The 25323-nt window shown below is 46.3% G+C and overlaps 2 protein-coding genes across 4 annotated transcripts in view; one reads left to right on the top strand and one right to left on the bottom strand.

The window, feature by feature from the left end:
* Positions 1-2557: 2557 nt before the first annotated feature.
* LOC134572258 (elongation factor 1-gamma-like) lies at positions 2558-14421 on the bottom strand. Of its 3 annotated transcripts, none has more exons than XM_063431110.1 (8): positions 14343-14421; positions 10618-10761; positions 9794-9857; positions 5832-5974; positions 5442-5585; positions 3634-3763; positions 3493-3545; positions 2558-3098 (listed from the first exon to the last, which is right to left on the bottom strand). In XM_063431110.1, the coding sequence occupies exons 1-8, from the start codon at positions 14346-14348 to the stop codon at positions 2973-2975; spliced, it is 810 nt and encodes a 269-aa protein (XP_063287180.1). In that variant the 5' UTR covers positions 14349-14421; the 3' UTR covers positions 2558-2972. The 3 variants fall into 3 exon arrangements, with proteins under 3 accessions (XP_063287180.1, XP_063287182.1, XP_063287181.1); XM_063431112.1 differs by having other exon boundaries at positions 2558-2972; XM_063431111.1 differs by lacking the exons at positions 10618-10761; positions 14343-14421 and adding an exon at positions 10511-10610.
* Positions 14422-18330: 3909 nt separating this feature from the next.
* Positions 18331-25323, top strand: part of LOC134572260 (uncharacterized) — a 55877-nt gene continuing 48884 nt past the window's right edge. Inside the window, exon 1 of the mRNA XM_063431114.1 lies at positions 18331-18802. Within this exon, the coding sequence (XP_063287184.1) occupies positions 18628-18802 (175 nt within the window). The 5' untranslated portion in view covers positions 18331-18627. The remainder of the gene's footprint in view (positions 18803-25323) is intronic.

Below are 25323 nucleotides of genomic sequence, written 5' to 3'. Positions count from 1 at the left end.
GCGAATTAAAAGATTATGCCAGACTATCTGAAAAATATCACATCTCTTGGAGAGAGAATTTCCCACTTCAACCAACTCCTGTGGACTAAAACTGTAATTCCTGCAAAACCCCACATAAGTGAATAACCCTGATAGATTACATTTATCAAACTTTAAAGCAGGGGGGTTTAACCTGTAAGGTGTGCCTTCCCTGGGGAGGTGCAATGTTCCTCATTAACATTTTTGCAATTGCTTTTTTTTTTTAAATAATTTTGTTTCCATACAGTTGAGTTGCAATATTCAGATTTTTTTTTAAATGTTGCCGACGTCAAGGTAATCAAAAATGTATAATCGAAATGTTCAGTAAAATGAAGACAGTGGTGATGTGCAGTTGTGTTTGGTAAAATGAAGACTCTCAGTTTAGTTTAATTTTGTACCAAACCTCCGTGCCGGAAATGACTCTCACAACACTTGCTTACAACAATCACACGACAACTCCGCCATCGGCGACCATTATGGTGAGATTGCAATGCACAGTCTGAATGACCACAACAATGGATTTCTCCCAAACTGTTTAATTTTTTTGCTAGCTTAGTTAACAGTTTGTCTTTCCTCTACAATTATAGACGTTGTTCCATTATTTAATCGGCTGCTATAACAATATATTACAATTCTGTGCCCTAAGAGAAAATGTCAACATAAAAAAGGAAGTAGAGTGACATGGTACGTTGGCCGTGATGGGATTTAAATGTAGTTTCATGCGCAAAAAATTATATTATAAGAACAACATTTCCATGTCAGTGATGTAACTTATCCATTATTAATGGCTTTTGGAAAAGAGAGAGGCGTGAGTTTTTTCCTTTACTGTCATGGGAGGCGTGAGACTAAAAGGTTAAGAATCTTTGCTTTATTCAGTGGAATACACAGATTCCGGCGCCTTTGCTAGACCGTGTCACAGTTGGAGGTGGTGCTTGCGACGTTCACGTTTAAGCCAAGGACAACCATCACACTATCAAAGCACATCTGGAACATTCCACTCCATCGAGATTATAGCTTGTTGGGCAGACCCTCTGCAAAATGAAAGAGCCAAAGCGCACCTCGTAGAGGTGTCAGAACATTGACCGCCATCCATGCTTTCGACAACTCTGTGACGCTGAAGGAGGAGAATGGATCTTTGGAGTTGGACTTCAGTTTCAGAATATGTTTATACATCCCTAGCAGTCAGTTATCTGATGCAGCAGATGCGCAGAGCGCACATTAATAGAACTGGTGGTGGAGATTGGCCGATTGTGTTGTATGCACCGTTTTATGACAGGCACGGCTGCAGCAGAAACATACCTACAGTGTGACTGTGGAAGGACAGCGCTGGGTAAAAACAAAGGCAGTACGGACACTGTTGGGCCAGGGATCCCCAAAATGTAGATCCCTAGATATTGTTGAACTACAGCTCCCTTGCCTACCTTTGGAAACTTCTAGATTTACTTTCTGGGGTCTTGAAAATTTATTTTACCACTAGATCAAAAGGTTTTGTTTTACATATTAACTGCAGTGAAGCAGTCATACACATGAACAAACAAGAACTGCAAAGGGTGGGCAAAAAAAAAAAAAAGTGGGATCCTTACCGAAAGAGGGACTTTCCCTCCTCAATTTGGACACTTCAGAGCTACGTGAACCCGATGATTACATTACTAGTTGCTGCAGGGCATCCATTCGTGTAATCAGACAACTTGTATGTAGTCTTGGTGACATTTCTTTTAATTCGGAGATGTTGGTTATGCATGTTCTGTCCCTTTAAACTGCAATGGGGGCTCTTGGCAGACAGATGACATGCAGCAGACTAATTGGACCGAGGTAGTGGAATGAACCGTACTAACATGGTCCCTGCTTTCATTACAGCAGACAGAGAAAGAACAGACCCAATACCTGCTGCCCACACTTTACTCTTTAGATAATAACCCGGTCAGTGTTTTGGTACATAAAGTGGGAGTTATGAGGAATTAGACATTTAAAGCATGTACAGTATACATCTTATTGTATTTGTTCTGGCGACTAGAATATTCCCTTCAGGGTTTTTGCAGTAAGCAAGGTTTATTTTAGAGAAAATGCAGTGTTTACATTACAGCCTAGGGATACCTCCACTGGCCACTCCTCAGATGGCTGCTAGAGGTGCTTCCTGGGGTCGTGCTGCACAGTAAAAACATACCCATGCAGAGAACGACTGCAGGACTGGCAAAGCAATGACTTCATAAGGATTGTAACCTTTAATGTCAGGCCGGTTAAAACATTAATATTTAAGAAGACCACAAATCACCCAAGACATTCTGTGCTGAAATGCAGCCCAACAGTTAAGCATCAGCAGGACTTTCTCCAAGCACCATAACCACTACATTGGTCCACTATGCACCAATTCCAGTCTTCACTAAATCCGTCAGAGCTGAAACTCCAGACTAGAAATCTGAGCCTTGATAACTTTCATTCCACACCAGCTGCACAACGGTCAGACTACACTTTTAGTGGAGAGATCGTTATAATAAGAGGAGGATGTTCTGCAAAGAAGACAGACCAGCTTAATGCCAAATTGTATTTTATTATTACATGTGTAAATAAATTACGGTTTGATCACATGTTTGAGGTAGGGATTTTCTAAACCACATGCATAGTGCAACAGGTTAAACACCTAATTAGTGCAATAACGTACAGAGCTCCCAGAGTGAATGGAGTAAAGCTTGAACAGCAATCCTGAGATTTGTGGGCCAGATAACGGTTCTGGAGTTACAACACAATTGGTAACAAACCGCAGCAGCACATTAAATAAATATCACAGAGAAAAAAAAACTGCATTTACTTAGACAGGAACATAAATTCACTGCTTCAAGTCCGTGAAAGTTAAAGTGCATTTCATCCAAAATATCAAATTCCCACTTCAGTTTGTTTTCCTTCTTTCTTGCCAAGCTCAGTCATTCGTGAAAGCCAGCACGATCCATCCTTCATTACTAGAAAAACAAATGACAACACGACCTCTGGGTACATGAACACTGAATCCAAGGTATCACCATTTTATTTAGCATCCTCTGCGGTGGATTAGCAGAAAGCAATCGTTTGACTACATAACATTCTTTCTGTGAGATATATAGATATAAAATCACAAGTTAAAAAAAAAAAAGATATTCATCTGCATAAATTCCAGAATGTGATGGTCCCCTTCACGCCAGAAACACGTTATCTGACCAAAGAACACAATCAACTGAACGTGAAACAAGCTCACAGTGCTTCCCGAAATGCCAGGACTGAAACCGAACATCTGGAGTCATGGAAGCGCATTAGTAGAGAGTTACGGCCATGGTCATTGGTTAGATAAGGAAGGGGTCTAACTAAACAGGATTTAAAGCAGACAGCTGACAGTAAGTTAGGTACACACTAAAAAGAAATAAACCACACACAGGCTGTAGAAAAACACACGTCATTTTGCAGTTGATAAATTATGAGGTTTTCGATTAGAAAGTGTTTTGTTACCTCAGACTTTATCCTTGTATGCAACGGTAGAGATATCTTAAGTGGTTTTCCCTCTAAAAAAAAAAAGATAAAAACTAAAATTAAAACCAGATATTAGGCTTGTTATTGCACATAGGAAACACTAGTGCAGGCTGCACATACCTTCATAGTGACGGGTCTCTTCACAAAGAGCCACATTTCCAAGCGCTTCGACAAACGCTGCGTTGTTGACGCATGTTGTAAACCACCGGTTAACACTGATGTACGGCTTACGGAAAATTGGATCAAAAACCTGCATTCCGAGACAGGGGTAACACCGGTATGTTATAGGCCTGCCATCCTGAATCACAAATTATCTAAATCACAAAAACGGAGATCTGAAAAAGCAGCAGAGGAATTGTATCCAGTGTGGAGCAATAAAAAGAACCTTCTTATAACTGGATGCTGTGAAACCTACATCTTCAGACTGGTATGAAAGGGGCTTTAAGAGTTCTTAAGGCCATTTGGAATTATCCCACGTGGTTGACAGAAACATTGGGAGATATGAACGTCAGAACAGGAGGTTTAGCAGGTTATTCACTAAAATGATTGTTAGGAACCCCTGCTGTAGATTATTCTAGCATAAAGTACCAGCTTAACGCAGTGATGGTCCCTGCAGTCTGACAATTCTAAAACACTGTCTATTCAGAGACCACTAGAGGCTTCCTGTTCTGCGTGCTTTCCCGGGCCAATGTTCTGGGTCTCCACGCTGTGCATGTTGAAGCTGAACAGACCCCACTGGGATCTATTAATCCAATGCCAGTCTAGTAGGAGAGGCCAATTGGTGCAGCGTATACCAGTACTGAAGATCTCCGCTGGTGAGGAGCAGCAATGACTAAGACCATGCAGTGTATACAAAACATTTAACTTTTCAGAGGGGCCCAATGAACTAAATAGTTATAAAACCACCATTCTTTTCAATTACTGTAAGCCCTGTATAAAAAAAATAAAAAAAAAAGGGGAGAGAGAGAGAGAGATATTGTATGGAGGGGGTGTCAGTGTGGGTGGGTGACAGGGTGGGGATGACAGAGGTGGGGAGGGGGAACGTGAGGTGATAGCCACACACCTTCCCCCAAACACCAAGATTATTCATTTGGAAGAGCTGGGTGGATTTTTTTACCTGGGGTCCAGTGGGGTTGCTGGCCGGTCTGTGAGGGTAGGAAGGCAAGAGGGCAGTTAAACTCCAGAGGGAGTTGATGCAGGGAGCTGGAATAGGACATCACTCTGCAGCGCACAAGTGAGCTGAGCAGGAAGAGCTCATAGATCAGCGCTCCCTCGCCGCGCGCCTGCCCCGAGGCCAACAAGGCAAATTCCTTGCTTGCCTCATGGGCAAACAAGTCCTGCAGGACCACAAACGGGAACGGTGTTCCTGCACTTTTTCCACAGCAGGAACACCATTCTCATGTGTTCCTGCAGGACTCGAGCCCTGCTTAAAAGCCATTTCTTCAAAAAAGCCAATCAGTGCATCCCTTACAACCTCCGTCTGCCATCTCCCTTTTACTGGGCTCCTTTGTCTTGAACTCTCCTCCCATCATTTCAGGTTTATCCAGATCATTTGATTCCCTCACCTTTTTAGAGGGCAAGCTCTTCACTTACTGTCCCCGTATGTCAAGAGTGTTTTGTTAATTTTTTTATTTTTATAGCACTAACCTATTATGTAGAGCTGTACAAAAGGTAGAACATGACTAATTATGGGCAGTCACATAGAATGACAATTCAGTTTTTTCTGCGATAAAATATACAGAAAATACTTAATGCAGCCCTCATTTAGTTAAAAAAAAAAAAATGGGCACAGTTTAACAAAAATCATTTATTCTAAAATACTGAGGATCATGAAAGAGGGAAAATGAAGGACCGGCTGTAAATAGCTCAGGAGGACCTCCAGATATCTGCCTGCAAACAAAGAAAGGACACTGGGTCATTTGTTTTACCAGCATATACGGCAACACTAGCGCAGATACAATGACGACATCTGCAATGGAAAGCCTCTCGCCAATCATATATGTGCGGGTACGGAGGTGGGTTTCAAGCACAGACATCACTTTCTTAAAAGTCAACTTCGCCCGCTCTGTGGCCTGGTGGGTGGGAGAAGAATGGGTTCAAGAGAAGAGCAGCATGGTTAAACACACAATCCTTCCCCAAAACATGCACTTGTGGTGGTCTTACTCAAGCTAGTTCCAGTAAATGCTCACCAGGCAGCACTGAGAAGACCCCATTTAATGTATGCACCCTCGTCACCTCCTTGCAGGTGGCTGTTCCCACAAGATGGTAATTAAAGTGCAAGCCTGGCATTCAAGCATGCTAGCAGTGGACAGACTCACCTGCTCATAATATGGAAGCAGCCCAATGATTGGATAAACCCAGACATACAGGAGAGGAACAATCTCTTTCTCAACAAAACGCAGCCACAGCTGAATTAAGGACTTCTCCCGAAGGCCCACACCTTGCAAGCAGTCCAGGGCAACTACGGAGAGAAGAAACGGTCACACAGCGCACAGACGTTTACAGAGGGTCTTCACAAGCTTCTAGGAGAAATAATGGTCGAATATCTGCTCTTATTTAGGGTACAATATAGCACATCATTTTAACAGATTCCAATAGGGCTGGAGAGAGAGATCTTGGATCCCTATAATATTTATTTTTAATACACACGGCAGATGAAGCAGTTTCTGCTAAACACTCCTGCCATAGGCGGAAGCCGTAGCCAACACGTGCTGAACAAACCAAAGTCCGTTCCTCATACTGTAGTGACCGGTTAATTTGGCCAAGCTACGGCAGAGGGTCAGACAGGCGCGGGTATGTCGGGTTAGAGCCCTTCCAATTAAGTATTTCTGACAGATTTACACACCCATTGCTGCAGCCATGGATACACTGTGTAAAGGGAATCACCTGCTGTAGGTCTGTTTATGTTAGAGTTTTTCAGATTGTAGCTTTCCTGGCGATCCAGGACTAAAATTAGAAGAACGTGCAGCTAGAATGCGTATCCGGAAAGTGTTGCTATATAAGGCCTGACACTGTAAACATGATAACTAGCTGGCTATATTTAGACAGTGCAGGTAAACGGCATTGTCTGTGCAGCTTCCCAGGGAGCAGGGCAGAGTCTGGGCGGGCGGCAGGATATCCTGATCATGGAGCTTCCTCAGAGTAACTGGACCCAGCCCACACCAAACCTGCATGACCGGAGACACAGGCTCTCTGAGCAAGGCACGGTCCAATAAGCTTTACACACCACGAATAAGGCAATATCTCCACAATACCTTACTGGGCATGCATTACATCCCTTTTCATGGGGTGACGGGCAGACTTTGTGCCTACACAGAAGACATTTTTGTTTTGGGTCATGATCTCACATAATGGGCTATAAGGGACGACCCTCAATCGTAATCTAGTCATAGTTGGATAAGTCAGATTTATTGGCCTTCTAACCGTAGATTTCTGGTTTTACCGGTACACAGGCTGTGAAGGTGCCAAATGGGACAGTGTGGAGACTTTGATAAACAGCTCAGAGATGGGAGATACATCAAGCACACAACAGGATTCTATAGAAGCCATCACGTTACAGGGATAAAAATAAAAAATATCCCAAGAATCACCGAATTTCTAGAATTTGGGATAAAGAGTTACTGCAGTCAGATATGAGACGTTAGTTCTGTTCCCATTAAGACCCAGAAATACAGCTCAGATGTCTCCATGAATCTATTGCAAACAGTCAGTGTAATGGGTACCGGCTGCACAACTATAACTTTCAGCAAGAAAAGCACATTCTAAACGGGGGAATAAAATTGCAAATAAGCAAAATGAGAATTGTTTTCATGATCAGAAAAGCCAGAGTCATGTGTTGGAGGACAGAGAAGCCATTGAAAGCTCTGGAATGCTATGTGGGTTTCCTGAAGGCCAGGGGGACAATCTCCCATAGAGGATTTAGTGGGAAGGAGCTGGCTTTCGACAACAGCCTAACAAACCAAACAAGATAAAGTTCTAAAGAGCAACATAGAAAGTTACGGTAATAAGCCAAAACACCCCGCGCGGGGACATCGGCTGGATGTGTTTTAAGTTTATTGTCCCAGCCATACAGAGACATTGCTCACATCTTTAAATCCCAGGTCCCCTGCCAGTGAAGATTACCAATGTCAGAAACATACCATCCGCTAGCACATCATTGGGGCTTATTTACTAAACAGTACTGCACAGTGCCCAGACACCCATTATCCATTAGAATCAGCATGTCCTGAGATAAGGTAGCACAAGGGTATTTACATTTCTTGGCTCATTTCACAAGTACACGTGAGCAGACGAAAAATCAGGCGGACAACATACGTCACTTTATTTACCTTTTCTTGTATACATGCAGATAATCCTATATGTATTTCATTTTAATACACCTTTAATAAAGTTATTTTCAATCTTGAGTTTTTATTCTGCAACCCATTTATCTGTCTTCACCTTAAAGGAACACTATAGGGTCAGGAACAAACATTTATTCCTTACCACCCCCCCCCCCCCCCCCAAGGTAACCGAGGGTCCTGGAATAGACTTAATATACAGTGCCAGTGGACCTTTGGGGTTTCAAGTTCAGTGAAAGGTAGGGGATACGAGAGCAAAGTAAAAGGTTTAAACTCAATAAAAAGCAATACCATCTGTTTATAGTAAGAGGTACTGTCCTCTAGACTGTAATCTAGTTTGAGCATGGCCCTCACAAGGCCCTCCTCTACCTATTGTTCTGTGTCACTGTGTAATCATCTCATTTATTGTAAATGTCGTCCCCCCCCCCCCCCCTCATAATATTGTAAAGCACTGCAGAATTAGTTGGCGCTACATAAATAATAAGCATTTATGGAACAGTCCAAAAATGCTATTTACTCCAGTCAAACTATGTGCAGAAAAACACTGCCACCTAGTGCTCACATTTGGGAATACAAAGATGTTTTGATTTTTTTTTCTTTTATTTTTTTTTAAATCAGGGTTTAAACCAGTGGACCCCAAACTGTGCCTCACGACACGTACACAGGGGTGCCTCCAAATGTTTCCCCGGTGCTATGATTATAGCACCGGGAAACCATTACTGCTGAAAAGGGGCCTGGTCAGGTGTTGCAGTCCTTTAAGACCGCGACCGGGCCCCTGTAATGTTGGCCGTCCAGGAGCAAGTGACAGCATCCTGCAGGGAGACAGCGAGGGAAGAGGCAGCCGCAGCATGAGTGGAGCGCGAAGAGTTCAAGACCCGTCACTCCCACCAGCAGCAGGACTCCAAGCCACTCTCCTGGCACATAAGGTAAGCTAACAGGAGGGTGGCTGGAAATCTAGAAAAAAAAATAAAAAAAAAAAAATAAATGTTTTTAAAAATCACTTGTATGTGTGTGAGTGCATATATATTTTTTCTCTGTGTACTTCTGTGTATGCGCATACATCTTTGCCGTGGTGTGGGCATGTATCAATGTTTGTGTATGCGTCGGTGTATTAATGTGTGTGGGAGGGTATGTGCATACATCCAAATCCAAGCAGTCAAACACCAGCACACTCCTGCAATCTAACACAAATATTAGATACAAACACACCCCTGTATTAAAAAAAACAAAAAACACAATAACTATATACAAGCACCCCTTCAAACACCAACACTGTACACCCCATTATAGCGCCAGTAAATGCTGCAGCGCTGTACAGATATACAACCTGGAAATTTTGACTTGGGGTGCCTTGGAAAAATACTGATTATCCTAAAAAGTTTGGGAACCACTGGTTTAAACATTGAAATAAGTAGCAACATTGTTGTTTCCATGACCCTGCGATGTATAATGTTACAGCAGGAGTTAAAGGCATCCTATAGGGTCAGGAAAACAAAGCAGTTTTCCTAGCACTATAGGGTTAATAGGTTCCCCCCCCCCCAGTGCGGAAGGGGTTAAAAATCCTTCAGCCACTTACCTGAATGCAGCTCCGATGTCTAAGGAAGGCTACCCCCCCCCCCCCCCCCCCTTCAGATGTCCTTAATGATCACTACACACCAGTCTCACACAAAGCATGCTGGGATGGCCCCACAGGCTCCTGCTGATATTTACAGAGTCACATTAGGGATGGTCTATAATTACGTCCTGTTATAGACGATACCGGTTAGATGAGGCAAACCCCATTATTGATTAAAGAAGCACTTTTTCCCCCGGCATATTCCAGGCCTGTCCTTGTTGGAATGTCCAGCAAGGACTGAAACCTATAAGTAGGAGTAGCAATGCTGAGCCAATATCAGGGGGTTCTCAATAGGTTTTATTTATTAGAACGGTTTGCCACTTACTGTAAAATACAATGCATTCATAGCCGTGCAGCGTCAGACCATCTTCCTCTACATATTTTGGTTTCTACAACAAAATACAAGACACATTATACTTCCTACACAAGTGAAACTGATAGAAACAAAGGTTTTTATTCTAAATATAAAATCTGCATCTGGTTGCAAATGTGAAGATTATAACAACCAGCAAAAATTCAAAATGGAGTCTTACAAACTGGTGATTTAAATAGCCATTTAAAATGTACTTTTTTTTTTAACCCCTTAAAGGACCAAACTTCTGGAATAAAAAGGGAATCATGACATGTCACGTGTCCTTAAGGGGTTAAGGAGACTTTGGCACCAAAACATCATCTCAATGAGGTTGTTATGGTGCCTGGAGGCCCCTGGGTTCACACTTAAAATCATCAGAGGGGCAAGATGGGGGTTAAAACACTATAGGGTAATGTTCACTCTTCCTTAGGTGGCATCCAGCCAATCAGTGACTCCCCATTCACTACAATGGCTTGGAAAAACATAGCTTTTACTAGCCAGTTTAGTAAATAGGGAGTCACAGATTGGCTTAAAGAGTCAGCTGACAGCACTCAGCGGTGCCCCAGATCCTGCCGGGGAGGAATGGACCCCATGAGGTAAGGCTGCCTTTTGTGATATCCTTTTCGCTATTGATATGTAATCGGAAAACAAACAGGACGCAGCAGACACAAGATACTGGCCAAGTGTTACCTGCTCAAAGTACAGTAATCCTGCAAATCTAGACGAGATGATAGCACCAGTACCAAGCATTCTGGAAGTGGACCGAGTCATTTATATACAAGTGGAAGCCTCCGCACCTTTAGAATAGGCAGGGGTCTGTCTTCATCCGACGCAGATAGACAAATCTGGATCTGCTCCGGCGCCAGCACAATATCCAGGCCGCTGTGTTTAGCGGTGATAAGAACGGGGAACACTTGCCAGTGGCCGTCAGTATAATACAGCTAAAAAAAAATTAAGAAGTATTAAAAAAGGGACACTCCAGGCTCCCACACGTTAGATGCACTGTGTAGGTTAGGTTACAGTTAGTTATACTGGGTGGGTTTATATTATTAAAGGGACACTCCAGGCTCCCCCACACGTTAGATGCACTGTGAAGGTTAGGTTACAGTCAGTTATACTGGGTGGGTTTATATTATTAAAGAGACACTCCAGGCTCCCACACACGTTAGATGCACTGTGTAGGTTAGGTTACAGTTATACTGGGTGGGTTTATATTATTAAAGGGACACTCCAGGCTCCCACACACGTTAGATGCACTGTGTAGGTTAGGTTACAGTTATACTGGGTGGGTTTATATTATTAAAAGGACACTCCAGGCTCCCCCACACGTTAGATGCACTGTGAAGGTTAGGTTACAGTTGGTTATACTGGGTGGGTTTATATTAAAGGGACACTCTAGGCTCCCACACACGTTAGATGCACTGTGTAGGTTAGGTTACAGTTAGTTATACTGGGTGGGTTTATATTAAAGGGACACTCCAGGTTCCCACACACGTTAGATGCACTGTGTAGGTTAGGTTACAGTTAGTTATACTGGGTGGGTTTATATTATTAAAGGGACACTCCAGGCTCCCACACGTTCGGTCATGGAGGAGGCATGGCTCCATAGAGAAGCACATAGAGCACCGCATCCAAGATGCCCCATAGAAAAGCATCAAATCAATTCCTTGTGGGGGTCTTCACATCACGTGACCAGGTTTTACTTTGTCAGAACGGTGGGTAATGGGAGAGGAGGTGGGGGGATTAACGCGTCAGGGTTTTAACGTTGCCATTTCTGCTAAATGACAGTGTTTGACCTTGAAGGTTGACTTTAGTGTAATTTAAATTCATTTTGAATTCCCACCAAGTCTCACTTCAGTAAATAACCCGGTAAGACTATTAGATGTATCCGACAGGTACACGATGGTACTCGTTGTCCTTATTTCGGATTTTGTGAGGCGTTCACTTTAGACTTGTCTGCTGCTTTTTCTATTGGCATTTAATCCTGTATTTGCACCGCTCTCATTATATTATCCCGTTTTAGTTCAATACGGATTTAGACACACAGGGCTTAACATTTTAAATCGTATTCTACTAGCAAAACCTTCAAAGTTACTGGCCACTGCAAGCCACAGCAACCTCACCCAAGCTAGATTGCACTTAGTAATGTGTAGTAGGGAGTGGACAGTTTGAGCTGTGTGAACGAAAAGACCCCCCCCCCCCCCCTCCTCCCTACCATCAAACACCCCCCCCCCTCCCTACCATCAAACACCCCCCCCCCTCCCTACCATCAAACACCCCCCCCCCTCCCTACCATCAAACACCCCCCCCCCTCCCTACCATCAAACACCCCCCCTCCCCCCCTCCCTACCATCAAACACCCCCCCTCCCCCCTCCCTACCATCAAACACCCCCCCTCCCCCCTCCCTACCATCAAACACCCCCCCCCCCCTCCCTACCATCAAACACCCCCCCCCTCCCTACCATCAAACACCCCCCCCCTCCCTACCATCAAACACCCCCCCCCCCTACCATCAAACACCCCCCCTCCCTCCCTACCATCAAACACCCCCCCCTCCCTACCATCAAACACCCCCCCCCCTCCCTACCATCAAACACCCCCCCCCCTCCCTACCATCAAACACCCCCCCCCTCCCTACCATCAAACACACCCCCCCCCCTCCCTACCATCAAACACCCCCCCTCCCCCCCATCAAACACCCCCCCTCCCCCTCCCTACCATCAAACACCCCCCCTCCCCCTCCCTACCATCAAACACCCCCCCTCCCCCTCCCTACCATCAAACACCCCCCCTCCCCCCTCCCTACCATCAAACACCCCCCCCTCCCTACCATCAAACACCCCCCCCTCCCTACCATCAAACACCCCCCCCTCCCTCCCATCAAACACCCCCCCCCCTCCCATCAAACACCCCCCCCTCCCATCAAACACCCCCCCCCTCCCATCAAACACCCCCCCTCCCATCAAACACCCCCCCTCCCATCAAACACCCCCCCCCTCCCTACCATCAAACACCCCCCCCTCCCTACCATCAAACACCCCCCCCCTCCCTACCATCAAACACACCCCCCCCCTCCCTACCATCAAACACCCCCCCTCCCCCCCATCAAACACCCCCCCTCCCCCTCCCTACCATCAAACACCCCCCCTCCCCCTCCCTACCATCAAACACCCCCCCTCCCCCCTCCCTACCATCAAACACCCCCCCCTCCCTCCCTACCATCAAACACCCCCCCCTCCCATCAAACACCCCCCCCTCCCTACCATCAAACACCCCCCCCTCCCATCCATCAAACACCCCCCCCTCCCATCCATCAAACACCCCCCCCCTCCCATCCATCAAACACCCCCCCCTCCCTACCATCAAACACCTCCCCCCCTCCCTACCATCAAACACCTCCCCCCCTCCCTACCATCAAACACCTCCCCCCCTCCCTACCATCAAACACCTCCCCCCCTCCCTACCATCAAACACCTCCCCCCCTCCCTACCATCAAACACCTCCCCCCCTCCCTACCATCAAACACCTCCCCCCCTCCCTACCATCAAACACCTCCCCCCCTCCCTACCATCAAACACCTCCCCCCCTCCCTACCATCAAACACCTCCCCCCCTCCCTACCATCAAACACCTCCCCCCCTCCCTACCATCAAACACCTCCCCCCCTCCCTACCATCAAACACCTCCCCCCCTCCCTACCATCAAACACCTCCCCCCCTCCCTACCATCAAACACCCCCCCCCTCCCTACCATCAAACACCCCCCCCCTCCCTACCATCAAACACCCCCCCCCTCCCTACCATCAAACACCCCCCCCCCTCCCTACCATCAAACACCCCCCCCCCTCCCTACCATCAAACACCCCCCCCCTCCCTACCATCAAACACCCCCCCCCTCCCTACCATCAAACACCCCCCCCCTCCCTACCATCAAACACCCCCCCCCTCCCTACCATCAAACACCCCCCCCCCTCCCTACCATCAAACACCCCCCCCCCTCCCTACCATCAAACACCCCCCCCCTCCCTACCATCAAACACCCCCCCCCCTCCCTACCATCAAACACCCCCCCCCCCTCCCTACCATCAAACACCCCCCCCCCCTCCCTACCATCAAACACCCCCCCCCTCCCTACCATCAAACACCCCCCCCCTCCCTACCATCAAACACCCCCCCCCTCCCTACCATCAAACACCCCCCCCCTCCCTACCATCAAACACCCCCCCCCTCCCTACCATCAAACACCCCCCCCCTCCCTACCATCAAACACCCCCCCCCTCCCTACCATCAAACACCCCCCCCCTCCCTACCATCAAACACCCCCCCCCTCCCTACCATCAAACACCCCCCCCCTCCCTACCATCAAACACCCCCCCCCTCCCTACCATCAAACAAACACCCCCCCCCTCCCTACCATCAAACAAACACCCCCCCCCTCCCTACCATCAAACAAACACCCCCCCCCTCCCTACCATCAAACACCCCCCGGTCAGTTGGTCGGTACTCGCTGTCGCCATGGTTACCTTCATGTTTCTCTCGCTGTCCGCCTCCCCGGCCGCCCAGACCGACCTATAAACCGCCCCGCGCGCCCCCGCCTGACACCCCGCGCGCGCCCCCGCCTATCACACACACACAGAGCGCGCGCCCCCGCCTATCACACACACACAGAGCGCGCGCCCCCGCCTTTCTCACACACACACAGAGCGCGCGCCCCCGCTTTTCTCACACACACACAGAGCGCGTGCCCCCGCCTATCACACACACAGAGCGCGCGCGCCCGCCTATCTCACACACACACAGAGCGCGCGCGCCCGCCTATCTCACACACACACGGAGCGCGCGCACCTGCCAGCCCGCCGTGCATCCCCCGTGCCCGCGCCCTCAGGAGCGCGCTGTGTGAGTTGTGCGCGTGCGCAGTGTCCCCTGTCACCCTGCGTGTATTCACCTCTATTTATCATCATCCAAATACTGAGCCTGCCTCACCCTGTATAGAGTATCCCTTACCTCTGTATTACACCCACTGCCTCACCCTGTATAGAGTATCCCCTACCTCTGTATTACACCCTCTACCTCTGTATTACACCCACTGCCTCACCCTGTATAGAGTATCCCTTACCTCTGTATTACACCCACTGCCTCACCCTGTATAGAGTATCCCCTACCTCTGTATTACACCCTCTACCTCTGTATTACACCCACTGCCTCACCCTGTATAGAGTATCCCCTACCTCTGTATTACACCCTCTACCTCTGTATTACACCCACTGCCTCACCCTGTATAGAGTATCCCTTACCTCTGTATTACACCCACTGCCTCACCCTGTATAGAGTATCCCCTACCTCTGTATTACACCCACTGCCTCACCCTGTATAGAGTATCCCTTACCTCTGTATTACACCCACTGCCTCACCCTGTATAGAGTATCCCCTACCTCTGTATTACACCCACTGCCTCACCCTGTATAGAGTATCCCCTACCTCTGTATTACACCCACTGCCTCACCCTGTATAGAGTATCCCTTACCTCTGTATTACACCCACTGCCTCGCCCTGTATAGAGTATCCCCTGCCTCTGTATTACACCCACTACCTCTGTATTACACCCACTACCTCTGTATTACACCCACTGCCTCTGTATTACACTCACTACCACTGTATTACACCCACTGCCTCTGTATTACACCCACTGCCTCACCCTGTATAGAGTATCCCTTACCTCTGTATTACACCCACTACCTCTGTTTTACACCCACTGCCTCACCCTGTATAGAGTATCCCCTGCCTCTGTATTACACCCACTGCCTCTGTATTACACCCACTGCCTCACCCTGTATAGAGTATCCCTTACCTCTGTATTACACCCACTACCTCTGTATTACACCCACTGCCTCTGTATTACACCCACTACCTCTGTATTACACCCACTACCTCGGTATTACACCCACTGCCTCTGTATTACACCCACAGCCTCACCCTGTATAGAGTATCCCTTACCTCTGTATTACACCCACTGCCTCACCCTGTATAGAGTATCCCTTACCTCTATATTACACCCACTACCTCTGTGTTACACCCACTGCCTCTGTATTACACCCTCTACCTCTGTATTACACCCACTACCTCTGTATTACACCCACTGCCTCTGTATTACACCCACTGCCTCTGTTTTACACCCACTACCTCTGTTTTAAACCACTGCCTCTGTATTACACTCACTGCCTCTGTATTACACCCACTGCCTCTGTATTACACCCACTGCCTGTGTATTACACCCTCTACCTCTATATTACACCCTCTATTTCTGTATTACACCCTCTATCTCTGTATTACACCCTCTACCTCTATACTGCATCCTCTACCTCTATACTGCATTCATTGTCTCTATATTGTACTCATTATCTCTGTACTGCACCCTCTATCTCTATATTGTACTCATTATCTCTATACTGCACCCTCTATCTATACTGCATTCATTGTCTCTATATTGTACTCATTAAACTCTATACTGCACCCTCTATCTCTATATTGTACTCATTATCTCTATACTGCACCCTATATCTATACTGCATGCATTGTCTCTATATTGTACTCAATAAACTCTATACTGCACCCTCTATCTCTATACCGCATCCTCTACCTCTATACTGCATTCATTGTATCTCTATTGTACTCATTAAACTCTATACTGCATTCATTGTATCTATATTGTACTCATTAAACTCTATACTGCATTCATTGTCTCTATACTGTACTCATTCAACTCTATACTGCATTCATTGTCTCTATATTGTACTCATTATCTCTATACTGCATCCTCTTGCTTATTATATTCCCCCTCCATATTATACCCTATCACAGGGATAGGCAACCTTCGGCTCTCCAGTTGTTGTGGACTACATCCCCCATAATGCTCTTACACACATAATGCTGGCAAAGCATCATGGGAGGTGTAGTCCAAAACATCGGGAGAGCCGAAGGTTGCCTATCCCTGCCCTATCATAATGCACCCCCTCAATGCATACTGCAGGCCCTGCCTCCATCATCCCCTGTTTCCCTCACTTGTTACAGACGGCTGAGGGTAATGGCACGATGTGGAGGCTCCGTCCATTGTCAGTAAGGTCCTGTATGAGACATTGTAGTCCCTGCTGTACCTCATGTGTAGCCAGATAAGGAGTAGGAGAAGTGAGCTGCAGTGGTTATGGTGCTTGGAGTATTCCTTTAAGTCGTATTGGTGCCCAAGTTTCCCTTTAACTGTATTCTTTACCTATTGTCGCAGTTATAATCGGTCTGTCAAACACATGTCAGATATCCCCATTTTATAATTATAAAGCGCTGCGGAGTATGTTGGCGTTATATAAATTGTAATTATAATAATATAACCATTTAAACATGGTCAAACTGCCCCAAGTTTGATTTGGGTAACTAAGTGAACTGCCTGCTGAAACATTAATTGGTAATCAGAATTGATTTCAAAATAAATCATAAATCCCATAGGGTGTCCTGAGCCCACCTATTAAGAGTGAGGGAGCCGTTACAGGTTCCCTTAACCTTACTGTCATCATCCCCTGGAAATTGTCCAAATTATCTAAACTATGGCTAAACCATGGCTTCAGGACAGAGCAGAGAGGATTCTGGGTGAGGCCGTCACAGCACTAAGTTAACCCAACACTGGAATCAGTATCAGATATTGATAAATACGATATTTTACACCTGCTGCAAATCCTTCACAAGACCATTTCTCCGCAAATTCCCAAAAATCGAAAAAAGGGAGACCATTTATTGTAGGACAATTTCCATGACTTCATGACCTACTGATAACCATTTATAGAATTAAAAACTTAAGAGTTATTTACTTAATTCACAATTCCAAGTGAATACCACATTTAAGGCCAGAGCAGCCAAACTGAAAACACACCTGACTTAAAGAATGTTTCCAATTCGACTATTTGTAATTCACTTTGTATTACTGACAATTCTCACTACAGTGAATAGCCCGATTCATTAAGACCAAGATCTAACTATTTTAGTCGAGCTGACTGATTTCTAAACAGGCGTATATTGCAGCTGAAAGAATAAATACTAGGAGTTTTATTGCGATAGAATTCCTAGATACAATCATACATAGGGACTGACCCTTCTAAACAGGGACACTTGGCAGGTATGTAAAACATATAGAATTAGTACAACATGCAGATAAAATGCCTGAATACAATCCCCATCATTTTTTGACAGCTCGCTGGAGTACAAAGTTATATAGCCACGGAGAGGGGGAGGAATAATATATCCTTAGATAATATAATGTTTCAGAAACAGACAATGCGACTGGCCATTATTATCCCTGGTTAATTTATTGATTGTGTTACTAAGAATACACCGCAACGCACACGACAGCCAAAAAAACGCTTTAATTTCCATAAGATGTATCGAGCAGCGTGTGGCAATTATTGTATCTTCTATATCTGGAAGATATGACTTTATTTATGTATAGAATGGACTTCCTGCTCGACGCGAGATGGTCTTGTTAATTTGTTGCTAGGTGGCAGTGCTGCTATTGTAAGAACAGAAGAAAACATCTTTTATCCTCGGAGAGCGTCGGAAAGCTCTGAGAGCGAGAGAGCGATGGGGGAGCGCAGAGAACGGAGAGGGGGGAAGCAAGCTGAATGCAGCATGATCTCTGCTCACTATTGATATTTTTGCAGACAAGCCGGGGCGAATGAGGTCCTTTCTTGGGGACATAAACGAACCCCCCCTTTTCGAAAACTGTAGAAATTTCCTAGTCACTCTCCAGCATCTACTGCGGAATATCTGATGGATGTAGATCGAGACGGTGGAGCAGAGAGAGCTAGGAGGGCGAGGATGAAGGTGGGGAGCAGAATCGATGGGAGCAGCGTGCAGTGGGGAGAATTTCAGGGGACCTGGTGCCGGGGGAGTGAGGACGGAGACGGCCGAGACAAACAGCTTCTGCATGGATGGTGGACTGACGGTAAGTGGGACAATGATAATCCATGTATAAACGCATTCATATACGCACGCTTGGGCCTGAGGAGCTGTGTGACTCAATGCACACACGCAGCATACAGTGGATCAATGCACACGTTAATGAGCACTGCTGTGTTTTTATAACATACCCGTGTCTAAAATGTACGAAATTTACAGAATACGTGGGGGCACTGTGAGACACATTAACCCCTATACTGATAATTAGGTGACTGCCTTGTACAGATCTCTGGTGCTGAAATGGTTATTTGTGTGTATACGTAATGTGTCTTTGTGCATGTACATGCATGCACTGTATGTGTCTGTATCTGTGTGTAGGTGTATGTCAGTGTGTGTGTCGGTACATGCATGGAGTGTATTGTGTGTGTCTGTTGTGTGCTGGTGTGCAGGTAATGTGTGTGTGTGTGTGTGCATGCAGTGTGTGTGTCTGTTGTGTGTTGGTGTGCAGGTAATGTGTGTGTGTGTGTGTGCATGCAGTGTGTGTGTCTGTTGTGTGTTGGTGTGCAGGTAATGTGTGTGTGTGTGTATGTAGTGTGTGTGTGTGTGCATGTAGTGTGTGTGTCTGTTGTGTGTTGGTGTGCAGGTAGTGTGTGTGTGTGTCGGTACATGCATGGAGTGTATTGTGTGTGTGTGTGTGTGTGTGTGTGTGTGCATGTAGCGTGTTCAGGTGTTGGACAATATGTGTGTCAGTGGTACTGTAAATACACGGATGGGAATAATATTATCTTCATGAAAGCTAGTTTAGATTATATAGGGCAATGATGAGGTTTAAGCCCAAGCAGTGCATGTTAATTGCCCATTTTACGGGGGCAGATACTAAACTCTGTCATGGAGTGTTTGATTCTCGGCCCCTGGGGGGAAAACGTGGTGCTCACTTCCACTTTTCACGAAATCACACTGTTTACATTTGCATAAAATACATGTGAAATAGGACAATTCACCTAGATTTGCAATTGGAAGCATAATTCTTCAAACCCCACCAACACTGCCACACTCTCTGCACCCTCCACTCCTGTCACCACCCACCACTGCTCTCATTTCCTCTCCACCACTGTTACCCACCACCACTGTTACCCACCACCGCTCTCCTTTCCACCCCTGTCACCCACCACCACTGTCACCCACCACCGCTCTCCTTTCCACCCCTGTCACCCACCACCGCTCTCCTTTCCACCCCTGTCACCCACAACCACTGTCATTTTCTCTCCACCACTGTCACCCACCACCATCCCTTCTCCATCACTTTCACCTACCACTATCTCCTCTCCACCACGGTCACCTGCCACCACTTTCATCTCCTCTCCACCACTGTCACCCACCACCGCTCTCCTCTCCACCACTGTCACCTACCACACCTTTGTCATGTCCTCTCCACCACTGTCCTTCACCACCATTCCTTCTCTACCACTCTCACCTGCCATTACTGCCTCTCCTCTTCACCACTGTTACCCACCACCGCTCTCCTTTCCACCCCTGTCACCCACCATCACTGTCATCTTTTCTCCACCACTGTCACCTGCCACTACTGTCACCCCCTCACCACCCACCACTGATCTCATCTCCTCTCCACCACTGTTACCAACCATCACTGTCACCCACCACCACTGTCACTTACCCCACCTTTGTCATGTCCTCTCCACCACTGTTATTCACCACAATGTCCTCTTCACCACTGTCACCCCCTCACCACCCACCACTGATCTTATCTCCTGCTCACCACTGTCATCCACCAGCACTGCCACCCACAATCACTGTTACCCACCATCACTGTCATCTTCTCTCCACCACTGTCACCCACCACCGCTCTCCTCTCCACCACTGTCACCTACCACACCTTTGTCATGTCCTCTCCACCACTGTCCTTCACCACCATTCCTTCTCTACCACTCTCACCTGCCATTACTGCCTCTCCTCTTCACCACTGTCAGCCACCACCATCCCTTCTCCACCACTGTCACCGGCCACTACTGTCATCTCTTCTCCACCACTGTCATGTGCTCTTCACCATTATCATCCACCTATCACCACTGTCATTTCCTCTCCACCACTGTTACCCACCCACTGCCCCTCTCTCTACCATCAGATGCTATCACCCAGTCTCCACTGTCCAATAGTTCAGTCACCCTATTCTCACACTGCATCACTGGCACCCCCTCCCACATCCATTACTATCACCCCCTCCTACATCCACTACTATCACCCCCTCCCACATCCACTACTATCACCCCCTCCCACATCCACTACTATCACCCCCTCCCACATCCACTACTATCACCCCCTCCCACATCCACTACTACCACCCCCTCCCACATCCACTACTACCACCCCCTCCTACATCCACTACTATCACCCCCTCCTACATCCACTACTATCACCCCCTCCTACATCCACTACTACCACCCCCTCCTACATCCACTACTATCACCCCCTCCCACATCCACTACTATCACCCCCTCCCACATCCACTACTATCACCCCCTCCTACATCCACTACTATCACCCCCTCCTACATCCACTACTACCACCCCCTCCTACATCCACTACTATCACCCCCACCTACATCCACTACTACCACCTACTCCCACATCCACTACTATTACCCCCTCCTACATCCACTACTACCACCCCCTCCTACATCCACTACTATCACCCCCTCCCACATCCACTACTACCACCCCCTCCCACATCCACTACTATCACCCCCTCCTACATCCACTACTATCACCCCCTCCTACATCCACTACTATCACCCCCTCCCACATCCACTACTATCACCCCCTCCCACATCCTCTACTATCACCCCCTCCCACATCCACTACTATCACCCCCTCCCACATCCACTACTATCACCCCCTCCCACATCCACTACTATCACCCCCTCCCACATCCACTACTATTACCCCCTCCTACATCCACTATTATCACCCCATCCTTTGTATCTCTGAGGTACTTATGAACACTGGACTTTCTGTACGATCCACCTGCTATCAAGTAATTCACTCCTGCACTGGCAGACCCTCACCTTGAATATATATATATATTTAATCCAGGTAAATATGCCAGTTGTACAGTTTATACCATAATATCCCAAATGTAAAATTCAGTGTGTAAAATACAGAAGCTTCTCTTAACAGAGTTCCTAGACGAGAGAGCAGTCACTCCATGATGAATGTACTCCCTCCATAATTTTAGGATTAAGACAAACATTGATCAAAGAACAACCATTTTCTATTGTTAAAGGCAAAGTGCTTGTTCCCACTTGTAGACTGCAGTCTGACAGCCCAGATTAGGCCCAGGTTATCTGGTGTCCCTTTAACTCCCAAAGCAGTTAAGAGATTCTTCTTCCCCAGCCGTTCATTCATACCCTGCTACTTCACTGGTGGTCAAACATGGACTTCAAGCTCCTAACGCACTGCAATTCCACTAATTAGTGCCAGACAAAATTAGTCAGGTGGGATTCTGAGATATGCAGTCCCTCCATTAAATGTTTAAATTTCCTTAATATTCGAGATTATGTTTCATGCCTACACCAGAAAGTGTGGAATTCATCATATATATTTCCTTTTCCTATGGAAGCGCTAATCACAATTCAATATGTGAATGTCCTGTGATGTTTGCTGTCTCTGTTTTCTTTTAAGATTTCCTCGCGGTTAGATGCTTTGTTTCGGTACTTTATAGAACGCTATAAACTGGGGGGTTTGGGTCAATTTCCTATTCTTACCCAAATCAGCAATTAAGTATCACCAAACATGTTCCAGTGAATGGGGGGCATTTTGGAAGTATGAGATCAATTATTTTAGTAAGGAAGATCGAGATCAATCATTAACAGATAGGTCTGAATTCTCAGGTAAGTGGGTGATTCACGTGCAGCAGACTGCACTAGGTGATGAGTACAGAGCAGCTGAAAATATATCAGCAAATCCCAGGGGACCCAGCTGGGGTTCTTGGTGATATTCAATAAGGTGATTATAAGGAGGACAGCAGACGTCGGAGGTAGCGAGGAATTATTGTGTAAATCTTCCGAAACATCTCTGATCCCGAAGTAACGCTGTCACTTAGTGTCCTTTAGCGCGGCCGCTTTGCCTTCCATAATTAGGTTGGTTTGTTTGAGCCTTCCACCTCCAACCACAAGTCCTTGTGTCTGCATTTCGTGGTGTCACTACCATCCTACAGTGCCTGCAGCCAGGCAGTCATAGCTCCCATGTCCTCAAGGACAAGCGCAATATTGGCCACAAAAAGAGCTTTGAGTTCTTATAGGAGGTTCTGGATATCAGCTTTACTTGCTAGTAAGTGCTCCGATGATGCGGTGGGACTTGCATGCTTGTCCCTCTGCGTGATAGGAGCCATTAAGTCATTGGGAATACTCTCCCCAAATGTATAGACTGAGAGCTCCTGCACGGGTGCCATCTTGGCAGGCCGCGGTTGCAAAGTCAAGCCGAGCAGATCGCCAATATCTATAGAGCCGGTAGTGGTTTCGCAGCGGCGAAGTTTGTTTTTTCTTTCCATAGTATCCAGAAAATTGTATAGCAATAGTATATTCCTTTTCGTAGTAAAATCTGCTCAAATAGAGAGTTGCTCTCGGGAGTTCTAAGCATGGCGTCTGCGTCTCTCCGCCTCCCAGGAGTTATTTTTTTACACTTTCACACTAGCATAGAGAGCTGAACTTTCTTATATTGGAGTCCCAGGTTCTGCCATCGTTTTTGGTCGACCCCTGTTAATGCTATTGTATTATCACTGATACAATCTTCACCTCCAACACAACACTGTTCGTGTATGAAAGGTCAGATTTGGTTTAATTTCTTGAAGCCCATGGAACAGCGCAGAGGGGGAGTGGGCTTAGGGTAATGCAGCGTGGGGGTGGTCTAGGAGCAATTTTAAAAGCGGCCATCTTAAGAGAGGGGCCATTTTAACAGAATTTCACCCACCTGTTCTTTGTCCCTCCCACCCTCCCTTTAGGATTTGGTAAGGTTCCCGTTTGGTCACAGCGGCGGGAACAGGGCATGGTAAAAGTCGGAAGTTGGCTGGAATTGGAAGTGGATAGGCCAAGGCCTAGGCCGGAGTAGGCCAGGTGGATAAGAGTGTTGGTAGGTTCAAGCTCTTCGGTGGCTACGAACCTAAGGGGTAGGGGTGTCTGGGTACACCCCTACAGTAACGTTTGGTTGGGGCCTCTTTGGTAGGCCGTGTGTTATAAATGATATGTTATTGGAATGTTATTTATTGTTAAGTGCTAGGGTCATTGTCAGGGGTATTGTGCGGGGGGATAGTAACGAAATGTCAGAAATGACAATGACCCTAAATATGTTAATTTGTTTAAGATTTAATAAAAGCTGTGGACGTTATACTCCAACAGAATAACTGATGTCCGAGTCTTATTGAAGGTAAATTAAACTAACACCTGCCGAATAACGACGGTGCTTATGTCATGTCCTTGCTAGAATATCACTGAGCTTTTCTAATGCTACAAAATTCCCTGAAAAAAATATTTCCCCCTAGTCAGCCTCCACAGAATCCGACTGGGCCATCTAATAAGGGCATAACCAGATATAAACGTTATAAGTTTAGGTAGTAACTATAGGGCAGGTAGGTAATACGGGCTTAACCCGATATAAACGTTATAAGTTTAGGCAGTAACTATAGGGCAGGTAGGTAATACGGGCTTAACCCGATATAAACGTTATAAGTTTAGGTAGTAGCTATAGGGCAGGTAGGTAATACGGGCTTAACCCGATATAAACGTTATAAGTTTAGGTAGTAGCTATAGGGCAGGTAGGTAATACGGGCTTAACCCGATATAAACTTTATAAGTTTAGGTAGTAACTATAGGGCAGGTAGGTAATACGGGCTTAACCCGATATAAACGTTATAAGTTTAGGCAGTAACTATGGGGCAGGTAGGTAATACGGGCTTAACCCGATATAAACGTTATAAGTTTAGGCAGTAACTATAGGGCAGGTAGGTAATACGGGCTTAACCCGATATAAACGTTATAAGTTTAGGTAGTAACTATAGGGCAGGTAGGTAATACGGGCTTAACCCGATATAAACGTTATAAGTTTAGGTAGTAACTATAGGGCAGGTAGGTAATACGGGCTTAACCCGATATAAACGTTATAAGTTTAGGCAGTAACTATAGGGCAGGTAGGTAATACGGGCTTAACCCGATATAAACGTTATAAGTTTAGGCAGTAACTATAGGGCAGGTAGGTAATACGGGCTTAACCCGATATAAACGTTATAAGTTTAGGTAGTAACTATAGGGCAGGTAGGTAATAGGGGCTTAACCCGATATAAACGTTATAAGTTTAGGTAGTAACTATAGGGCAGGTAGGTAATACGGGCTTAACCCGATATAAACGTTATAAGTTTAGGTAGTAACTATAGGGCAGGTAGGTAATACGGGCTTAACCCGATATAAACGTTATAAGTTTAGGTAGTAACAATAGGGCAGGTAGGTAATACGGGCTTAACCCGATATAAACGTTATAAGTTTAGGTAGTAACTATAGGG

Source organism: Pelobates fuscus, chromosome 9, assembly GCF_036172605.1.
Source record: "Pelobates fuscus isolate aPelFus1 chromosome 9, aPelFus1.pri, whole genome shotgun sequence".
Lineage (NCBI taxonomy): Eukaryota > Metazoa > Chordata > Amphibia > Anura > Pelobatidae > Pelobates > Pelobates fuscus.
This window is presented reverse-complemented; position numbering and strand designations above follow the sequence as displayed.

Bases quoted from the DNA above. Each gene is read 5' to 3' on its own strand.
- LOC134572258 (XM_063431110.1), bottom strand. The intron at 5,975-9,793 runs GTAAGTGGCAAA...TTCTCTCCGTAG, and splicing joins TGAATGCATTGTATTTTACA to TTGCCCTGGACTGCTTGCAA. The intron at 3,546-3,633 runs GTATGTGCAGCC...TTTTTTTTTTAG, and splicing joins AGAGACCCGTCACTATGAAG to AGGGAAAACCACTTAAGATA.